General features: G+C 52.1%; 2 protein-coding genes across 2 annotated transcripts in view; one reads left to right on the top strand and one right to left on the bottom strand.

Moving 5' to 3' along the window:
- The window catches only part of LOC148903084 (ERC protein 2-like), a 189,666-nt gene that overhangs the window by 103,005 nt on the left and 76,587 nt on the right, over positions 1–10,074 (bottom strand). The gene's annotated exons all lie outside the window — the stretch shown is intronic.
- On the top strand, positions 6,120–7,668 carry LOC148903086 (uncharacterized). Its single transcript, XM_088995973.1, has 2 exons — positions 6,120–6,503; positions 6,570–7,668. Exon 2 carries the CDS (start codon positions 6,723–6,725, stop codon positions 7,356–7,358), a length of 636 nt encoding a protein of 211 aa, XP_088852099.1. The 5' UTR covers positions 6,120–6,503; positions 6,570–6,722; the 3' UTR covers positions 7,359–7,668.

Below are 10,074 nucleotides of genomic sequence, written 5' to 3'. Positions count from 1 at the left end.
CTCTTCACGTGATTGTTCTTCTGAGCCAGAGCACAGGCATGCACACACTGCCAAACAATCTCATGTAGGCACTTGTTTTGTGTACATTTAAACACATTTAATGCACGTCAGAAGGAATATGCATATTTATCCATACGAGAGCGGTAGTTGAGTGGGTAGCACAACGGCTTCACAGTGCAGAGGTCGCCGGTTCGCGTCCCGGTCCGGCCTCCCTGTGTGGAGTTTGCGTGTTCTCCCCGGACCCGCGTGGGTTTTCTCCGGGTCCTCCGGTTTCCTCCCACACTCCAAAAACATGCATGGCAGGCAGATTGACAACTCCAAATTGTCCCTAGGTGTGAGAGTGACTGTTCTTCGTCTCGTGCCCGAAGACAGCTGAGATAGGCACCAGCACCCCCCACGACCCTAATGAGGAATAAGCGGTACAGAAAATGGATGGATCCATACTAGAATGGGCTCTTTCCAGCCGTTGCCGAAAAGTACATGATGATAATTACGGTTTGGATCTGCATCGATAAATGAACAAAATCAGACGCAAGTTCGCAATCCACAACTGCCAGTGGCTGCAAAGCGTGCGCAGTGGGTGGTGGGCCGATCTACCTTTCTTCTCAATTAAAACCTCATGGGAAGGTGCAAGGGCATCATCTATCGTCACAGTATTGTTTTGAAAGCAGGTTCCATGGTAATGTATTGAGAGAACATCAACATTCATGTCGCCATGTAAATAACCTGAACGGTACATGATAAAAAAAAAAAACTGAACTATCTTTCCACATATCATAAAATGAATTAATGAAAAAAAGTCTCTATCAATGGTTTTATTTAAAATGACAAGACATGTTTTATTTTTTGTCCTACCTGGGTATTGCCTGTTTCATTTTATTTACGTTATGTTTCACTTCATCTCCACTGTCCATGAAGACCAACTTTTGAGGTGCCATTCAGTGAGCAAAATGTGAAAGAATTTTAGGAAGGAAATAATGTGAAATTCAGTGAAATAAATAACAAATGCAAGGTAAGAATGGGAAGAGTAAAGCTCCTCTGAAGTTCATTCAATGTTTAAAATAAAAGAAAATGTGGATGAAGAGAAAATCAGAGTTAGAGGTAAAGATAGACGGAGTTCGACAAACTGCAGTTCAGGTATGTGCATGCGCGTGTGTGTGTGTGTGAGTGTGCGTGTGTGCATGTGTGCGCGTATACACAGATCACAGAGTCAAAGACGCGTTTATGGTGTGTGAATATGTGCCAGTAAGATGCTCTTGGCTCACTAAGCACGAGAACTGAAAAAATTTGGACATCCATTATGGTAAACCGTGCTGGCATTTCACTAAGCCACCATTTACATTTCTGCTTTACAACTCAGCACATTCTCCAACATTACACATGCAGCTTCATCAAAGTCTCATTGGCACCAATGATGTAACTTGCTTGCTCCGTGTGCAGCCTAAAACACACGAAGAAGCACACTCTCCTTCAACACACCATACAGAAATGTTTGAATCTTGGCTGAATCGAGACATTGAGTAAAAAAAAAAAAAAACGCTCACATATTTTTCTGTTACATATCTAATGAAGAAGTAGTAAAGGTAACCACTGCAACAATTGTTAAAATTATTGATGAGAATAACACGGTCCTGGCACTGTGAGGCAAACTTGAAAATAAATCATACTTTATCAAATGTGATCGAGAAAGAACCCCTATAATGCTTGTATTTTTAAATTGTTTCCGGAAGTAGGTCATTGCATAACAGAGACATGACTCGTCTAACAATGTCACAAACGATTGCTACAGAAGTCATCAACGGAATGTCATCCTGAAATAACATCCAGTCACCTATTTGAAAAATGTCTAATTACACTGATCGTGTATTGCACGGCGCCAGTTGCCAGCAATTAGCGGCGGCCCCAGCATGTTTCATATAGGCTGGCAAAAACTGTCTGATTACTTTTCAAGAGACTATAACAGGCTCTGCACACTTTGATGTTAACAGCCCAACACAGTTGCTGTTCCTACTGATCGTTTTTTTAACAAACCGGGGTCACTCAGGTCTATTGTTTTAGTTGGCAAAATTGTTACTGCAGTTCTGAAGTCACTTTGTCTCATCAACAAAAAAACTTTTTTTTCTCGTTGAGGTTCTCACAAATGTTTATACAGAAGAAGAGAATATGCTGCTATGCAGTTTTAATTTAAGTATAAAATGATGATGATCTAAAGATGAACACGTCGGTAATTCATGACCAAGTGGATATGTGTTTTTTTCTTCATTTTTTAAGAGAGAGATAGAGATAGACAGGGAGAGAAAGACAGAGAGAGAGACAGAAAGAGAGACATAAAGAGACAGAAACAGAGAGAGACAGAGAGAGAGACAGAAAGAAAGAAAGAGATAGATAGAAGAAGAGAGAGAAAGCGAGAAAGAAAGAGAGAAAGAGAGAAACAGCGAGAGAAAGGGAGAGAGAGAGAGGGAGAGAGAGAGAATGCCCGTGCAAAGATCCTGTGGGACTTCTAGATACAGACTCTTCTTTCCCTTTCGGCATTTCCCTTCAAGGCGTCGCCACAGTGAATCAGTGTCCTGTCATGATCTGGTTGGCGACCAACGGGGGGCGCTGTCGGCCCCGCCTGCACCTGCACAGGTGCTGGTCGTCTCGATCACATTGGCGACCAATGGGTAGCGACGTCAGCCCTGCCTGCAGCCTCGCAGGTGCTGGTCGTTTTAATCACTGACACTTAAAAGGACACCCGGTGTCACATCTCGCTGCCATCCGGGGCGCGCCCCGCCCCTCCTGTCACCTCCTCCGACATTCTTGGGAGACGGCCCCTCCAATCATCATTCACCTGGGTTCCCACAGCTGATTGTCTTTCACTGATTGTGCCTTCTGCCTATATCTGTCTGCCGCTCACTACCGTCTTCTGTCGGAGTATTCTTGGTCATTGCCATTTCCACGTCCGTGTTGCCAGGTCTGCTATCATTCAGTTATCTTCCTTCACTCATCCCTGTTTGTTATTATTTGATGCTGTTTCCAGTAAAGACTCTTTATCCACCCAAGCCTGTCACGCCGTGTATTTCGGGTCCTTCCCTAACACCAAAAGTCCGTCGCTCGAGGTCTGCCTCCTAGCACTCGAGCGTTCGTCACACAATACTCCGACCACCCATGGACCCCGCCGGCGTTGACAGGTATTTTACCGCCCTTGTACAAGAGGCGGAGCGTTCGAGCCAGCTGGCCCAGGCGATTGAGGAAATGCGCCACGCCACTACCTCGCTGGCTCAACGCCTCAAGGAGATGGAAAAGAGCATCGCCACCCTCTCTGTTCCTCCCCCCCCGCCCGTGGGCAGGCGCACGCCCCCGCTACCCCAACCCTCACGCTACGCAGGCGAAACCGAGCGCTGCGCTCAATTCCTAATGCAGTGTGCGCTCGTGTTTGAACAACATCCTGACGCCTACGTTAGCGATAAGGCTAAGGTAGCCTTCATCACCAGCCTGCTCGCGGGTGAAGCCGAATCATGGGTGCTGGCGGTACGAGAGTCCCGACCGGAGCTGTGCGCCTCGTATCCGGACTTCGTAGCCGAGATTCGCCGGGTGTTTCACCATCCAGTGACGGAGGTCGAGGCGGAAGGGAGAATCCTCGACTGCGTCCAAGGGGCCCGTTCGGCCGCAGAATACTCCGTCGCTTTCCGGATCCAGGCCGCTGGCAGCGGCTACGGCGACCGAGCGTTGAGGGGGGTGTTTCGTCGCGGCTTGAATTCCGACCTAAAGGATGAGTTGGCTACCCGCGACGCCGGCACCACCTTCGACGACCTCGTCGGGATTGTCATCGGCTTGGATCAGCGTCTTCGAGAGCGGCGAAAGGAGCTGAGCGACCGACGGCCCGAGGTACCCCGAAGCCGACCCCGGTCGACCACACCCGGCAGCGACCGCGCGCAGCCCCAGGAGGGACTCTGTGAACCGATGGTGATAGGGGGGGGAGACGACCGCTCCAACCCGAGGGCTCGTCGCACCCGAGGCCCCCAGCCTAGGACCCACGGCCAATGTAAGTCCCCGCCGAAACGGAATCCGTTGGGGGCTAAGTCCACGACACGAGTCACACGGTTGGAGCTGGAGAGTGAACTATTTGGCCCCTCCAGCTCCCAAAGAGTGCGGGCACTAGTGGACTCGGGGGCCGACGGGTGCATTATCGACCCCCACCTGGCCGACCTGCTGGGCTGCCGACTTTTAGATCTCCTTCCCCCTAAGGAGATCGTCGACCTGGATGGCCGATTATTAGCCCGGGTCACCCACCTCACAGCCCCACTTAAGCTCCGAGTGGCAGGCAACCATGTGGAGCACCGCCAATTTCTTGTTATGCCCTCCCGGAACGCGCCATTGGTCTTGGGTCTCCCCTGGCTCAAGGCCCATGACCCATCCATTTCTTGGGAGGGCCCCACCATTCAGGGCTGGAGCCCATAGTGCTACGCTAACTGCCTGCGGTCGGCTACGGCAGGGCGTAACCCCTCCCGCGGTGGCCCGCCCGAGGCCATCTGCCTCAAAGGCGTGCCACATTGCTACCACGACCTCCGGGAGGTGTTCAGCAAAGACAACGCCCAATCCCTGCCGCCCCACCGACCGTATGACTGTGCTATAGACTTGCAGCCAGGGGCTCCATTACCGGACTCCAGACTTTACCATATTTCTCAACCGGAACGGGAAGCCCTGAGCACTTACATAGACTCCTCTCTAGCGGCAGGACTCATTCGGCCGTCGCGTTCCCCGCTGGGCGCAGGGTTTTTCTTTATCGATAAGAAGGACGGATCCCTGCGCCCATGCGTTGACTACCGGGGCCTGAACGACATCACCATCCGCAACAAATACCCTCTCCCCCTCATGGATTCGGCCTTTGCGCCCCTTCAGTCCGCCACCATTTTTTCTAAATTAGATCTTCGCAGCGCCTACCATTTGGTCCGAATCCGTGAGGGGGATGAATGGAAAACAGCCTTCAAGACGCCTTTAGGGCACTTTGAATACCTGGTGATGCCGTTCGGGCTCACGAACGCGCCTGCCGTATTCCAGAATTTAATTAACGATGTGCTCAGGGACTTCCTCAATGTTTTTGTTTTTGTGTACCTCGATGACATTCTTATTTTTTCTCGCTCTGCAGAAGAACACCGGCAACACGTCCGACGGGTCCTGGCGCGGCTCCTGCAAAACCGGCTCTATGTGAAGGCAGAGAAGTGTGACTTCCATGTCCGCTCTCTGTCGTTCCTGGGGTTTGTGGTGGAGCAGGGGCAGCTCAGGGCCGACCCCGCCAAAACCAAGGCGGTGGTGGAATGGCCGATCCCAAAGACGCGCAAGCAGCTTCAGCGGTTTTTGGGGTTTGCCAACTTCTACCGCCGCTTCATTCGCGGGTATAGTCAGAAGGCACTCCCCCTCACTAACCTCACGTCCACCAAGCTCCCTTTCAGGTGGACTCCCGATGCTGAGGGGGCTTTCAACCGCCTCCGTCGTGCCTTCACCAACCCCCCCGTTCTGCGTCATCCCGACCCGGATCTTCCGTTCACGGTCGAGGTTGACGCATCCGAGTCCGGAGTAGGGGCCGTCCTTTCCCAGCGCTCTCCCACCGACCAGAAGCTACGCCCCTGCGCCTTCTTCTCCCGCCGGCTCAGCCCCGCCGAAGCCAATTACGACGTCGGCAATCGGGAACTGCTGGCGGTCGTCCTGGCCCTGCAGGAATGGAGACACTGGCTTGAGGGAGCTAAACACCCCTTCACCGTCTACACGGATCACAAGAACCTGGCGGCCATCCGGTCGGCCAAGAGACTTAACTCACGGCAGGCCCGATGGTCACTCTTCCTCACCCGTTTTGACTTTTCTCTCACCTACTGCCCAGGGTCACAGAACACCAAGCCCGACGCCCTATCCCGTATCCATGAGCCGGCAGAAAGGGAGGAGACTACCACCAACAACCTGCCGGCCCAGCGCATCCTGGGCGCCCTGAGGTGGGAGGTTGAGAGAAAAGTCCAACAAGTCCAGGGAACCACCACCATCCCCAGGGGCTGTCCCAAGGATCGCCTGTTCGTCCCCCCCCCCCCCTACGCACCGAGGTGCTCATCTGGGGGCACACATCTAAGATAGCTTGCCACCCGGGGGTCAACAGGACGATCCAACTCATCGCCCAACGGTTCTGGTGGCCGGGGTTTAGGAGGGACATCACCCTCTTCGTGAAGGCCTGCCCGACCTGCGCCCGTGGAAAGGCCTCCCACCAGCCCCCGGCCGGACTCCTCCAGCCCCTACCGGTTCCGTCCAGACCCTGGTCCCACATCTCCGTCGACTTCGTGACAGGCCTCCCCCCCTCCCGTGGCAAGACGGTCGTCCTCACCGTAGTGGACCGATTCTCCAAGTCGGCCCACTTCGTTCCGTTAACCAGGTTGCCGTCTGCCACCGAGACGGCTCAACTCCTGGTTAACCACGTCGTCCGTCTCCACGGGATTCCGACTAACATCGTGTCGGATCGGGGACCGCAGTTCGTGTCCAAGGTATGGAAGCGTTTCTGTCGGTCCCTAGGGGCATCGGCGAGCCTGTCGTCTGGGTACCACCCCCAGACCAACGGACAGACGGAGAGGAAGAACCAGGACCTGGAGGCGGCCCTCCGGTGCGTGTGCCTCCACAACCCGGCGTCGTGGGCCCTGCACCTACCCTGGGTGGAGTACGCCCACAACTCCCTGGTCTCCGCAGCCACAGGTCGGTCCCCATTCATGTCCGCCTGTGGCTATCAGCCGCCCTTATTTCCCACACAGGAAGGCCAGGTGGAGGTCCCGTCTATCGACCATCACCTCAGACGGGCCCACAGAGTCTGGAAGGAGACCAGGGACGCCCTGTCACGCACCGCATCCCGGAACCGGCGGGTGGCAGACCGCCATCGACGGCAAGCACCCAGCTACCAGGTCGGGCAGGAGGTCTGGCTATCTACGAAGGACCTTCGGCTGGCAGGGTCCTCGGCCAAGCTGGGCCCACGCTTCACGGGTCCCTTCCCCATCGAGGCCATCCTCAGCCCGGTCTCGGTGAGGCTCCGGCTACCACCCACCATGCGGATCCACCCCGTGTTTCATGTTTCCCTCCTCAAGCCAGTGGAGACCAGCCCCTTAGCCCCCACGCCCGCCCCCCCACCTCCCCCCCGGATATTGGACGACGGACCAGTCTACACCGTGCGGGAGATACTGGACTCCAGGCGCAGGGGCAGAGGAGTGCAGTACCTGGTCGACTGGGAGGGCTATGGACCTGAGGAACGTCAATGGGTCCCACGGGCCTGGATCCTCGACCCATCCCTCACCCGGGCCTTCCATGCGGCTCACCCATCCAAACCTGGGGGGCCGCCGAGAGGCGTCCCTTGAGGGGGGGGCACTGTCACATCTCGCTGCCATCCGGGGCGCGCCCCGCCCCTCCTGTCACCTCCTCCGACATTCTTGGGAGACGGCCCCTCCAATCATCATTCACCTGGGTTCCCACAGCTGATTGTCTTTCACTGATTGTGCCTTCTGCCTATATCTGTCTGCCGCTCACTACCGTCTTCTGTCGGAGTATTCTTGGTCATTGCCATTTCCACGTCCGTGTTGCCAGGTCTGCTATCATTCAGTTATCTTCCTTCACTCATCCCTGTTTGTTATTATTTGATGCTGTTTCCAGTAAAGACTCTTTATCCACCCAAGCCTGTCACGCCGTGTATTTCGGGTCCTTCCCTAACACCAAAAGTCCGTCGCTCGAGGTCTGCCTCCTAGCACTCGAGCGTTCGTCACACCCGGCACGACCATCCGGTGTCGGTTCATTGTTTGTTGCATGCTTTGTATGCATTGTGTATGCAGTGCATGTGTTTGTTTAACCTTGGAGGACTTTTACACTTGATTTTCTTTTGATACTTTGTATTTTTTCTGTTCAGTTGATTTTGATGTTTTACATTTTCTTCCTGCTGACCTTTATTTTAATACAATTTGTCAAACAACCTCCTGCTCCCTCCTGCCGGCTTTTTGGGATCTGCACCCGCCATCACCACCCTGCATTCTGCCATGACAGAATGAACCGACCAACCATCAGATCCCATAGGTACATCGGACCCGTCTCATTTCCATCCTGTGCCTGGCAATGCTACGTCCATGTTAGCCCAAGCTAACCCCGCCTGCACCTGCACAGGTGCTGGTCGTCCCGATCAGATTGGCGACCAACGGGTAGCGACGTCAGCCCTGCCTGCAGCCTCGCAGGTGCTGGTTGTTTTAATCACTGACACTTAAAAGGACACCTGGCACGACCATCCGGTGTCGGTTCATTGTTTGTTGCATGCTTTGTATGCATTGTGTATGCAGTGCATGTGTTTGTTTAACCTTGGCGGACTTTTACACTTGATTTTCTTTTGATATTTTGTATTTTTTCTGTTCAGCTGATTTTGATGTTTTACATTTTGTTCCTGCTGACCTTTATTTTAATACCATTTGTCAAACAACCTCCTGCTCCCTCCTGCCTGCTTTTTGGGATCTGCACCCGCCATCACCACCCTGCAAACCGTGACATGTCCTCCATCTTCAGAGGTTTGATTCGCATGTTTGTATTGGCCAAGCTTTTACATTGGATGCACAACCACTGACACAACCCTCTGTATTTATCCGGGCTTGGGACCGGCACAAGAAGAAACTGGCCTATGTCCCCTTGTGGCTAAAGAACAATCAACTCTATGATCTTAAAGATGAAGATGGTCAGGAAAAGGCTCCCAAACACAAGATGGTCATCGGCACAGCAACATTCAACAAAGCAAAACTATACTTACCATTTGATGACAATGCTCTGATCTCACCGTGGAATGGGAATCTATTTCCCTACATTACATCACAGACTTCTAGATAATGTCCTGAGTGATGGAAACGAAAACGTAACACGAGAAACTAGAAAAATACCAACGGCTCAGAAAGGAGCTGGAGAGAGCCGGTAAGTTAAAGGTGACAGTCATGCCTGTGATGGCCGGAGCACTCGGGGTAGTGACCCCCAAACTACACGAGTGGTTGCAACGGATCCCAGGAACAACATCGGATATCTTGGTCCAGAAAAGTGCAGTGGTGGCAACAGTGTGGATACTGCACAGAGCCCTATATATATATTTACATTTAGGGTATATTTATAGGATACCCGCACTGCAAATTATTTGATAATTGCAGCCCAAAATCAAACTGAAAATGACACAGGTGACATTCAAGACGAGAGCCCTTCATTCTGTGACTACCCCAACCCCCACCAAAATGACCCCCAACTTCCTTCTCTTCATTCCATTCCAGTGACCTGAGGGCTGGACTGTAGTTTAGGAAGCCATCTCTGGTCACCTCTGGGTGCTGTGTGCTGGGCTGGCTCTTTATGGCTGCAGGGTCTGCCTAATCAATTGCGCACTCATGTGCACATACAAACAAGAGTCGTTCAGTCAATGAGCCCTGAGATTTATACAACCGTACAGACTCAGGGGTGTTAGTCTTCCAAAAGCCAATCAGATTAAGCCTAGTGTAGTTTGTACACCCGCCAAATGACACTAACTTGCTTTTGCCGTGTGTGTATGTGTGAGTCTTGTGAGGTGTCGTCTTGTGAGGAACACTAACATTTTATACCATACGTAGTGAGGACATTTTTGACAAGCGAAGACCTTTTGGCCGGTCCACAAGTTTTTCATCCTAAAAAGGCTTCTAGAGGGTCTATATATGCATCTGTTAAAGTTTCAGAGAGGTCCTCACAAATTCACCCACAATGATTTTTGGTGTGTATTTTCCTTTCATTTGGATGTACACACTTTTTACTCACTGTGTGTGTTTATGTGTGTGTGTGTGCGTGGTTAATGTGAGGAAAAAGTTCATACCACAAAAAGTAAAACAATATTTTAATCAAATTCACTACAGGGGTGAGGACTTTGAACGTACCCATTCAAAAACCTCACTCCTGCTGTTATTTCAGTTTCAAGTCCACAATTGTCACAAATGTCACAATGGGGTGACATTTAGTGTTCAAATGTAACACTAGTTCTTCTCTAAACTGGAGTTATCCGGACCTCACAAAACCCTTGAAACAGGAATGTGTGTGTGTGTG

Source organism: Hippocampus bargibanti, linkage group LG01, assembly GCF_051943395.1.
Source record: "Hippocampus bargibanti isolate YZ-2025 linkage group LG01, ASM5194339v1, whole genome shotgun sequence".
NCBI lineage: Eukaryota > Metazoa > Chordata > Actinopteri > Syngnathiformes > Syngnathidae > Hippocampus > Hippocampus bargibanti.
Note: the sequence above shows the minus strand (reverse complement) of the source record. Positions and strands in the feature narration are given on the sequence as shown.

What these genes read in the sequence shown, in the direction of transcription:
- LOC148903086 (XM_088995973.1), top strand. Translation starts at nt 6,723, where the DNA reads ATGTCCGCCTGTGGCTATCAGCCGCCCTTATTTCCCACACAGGAAGGC.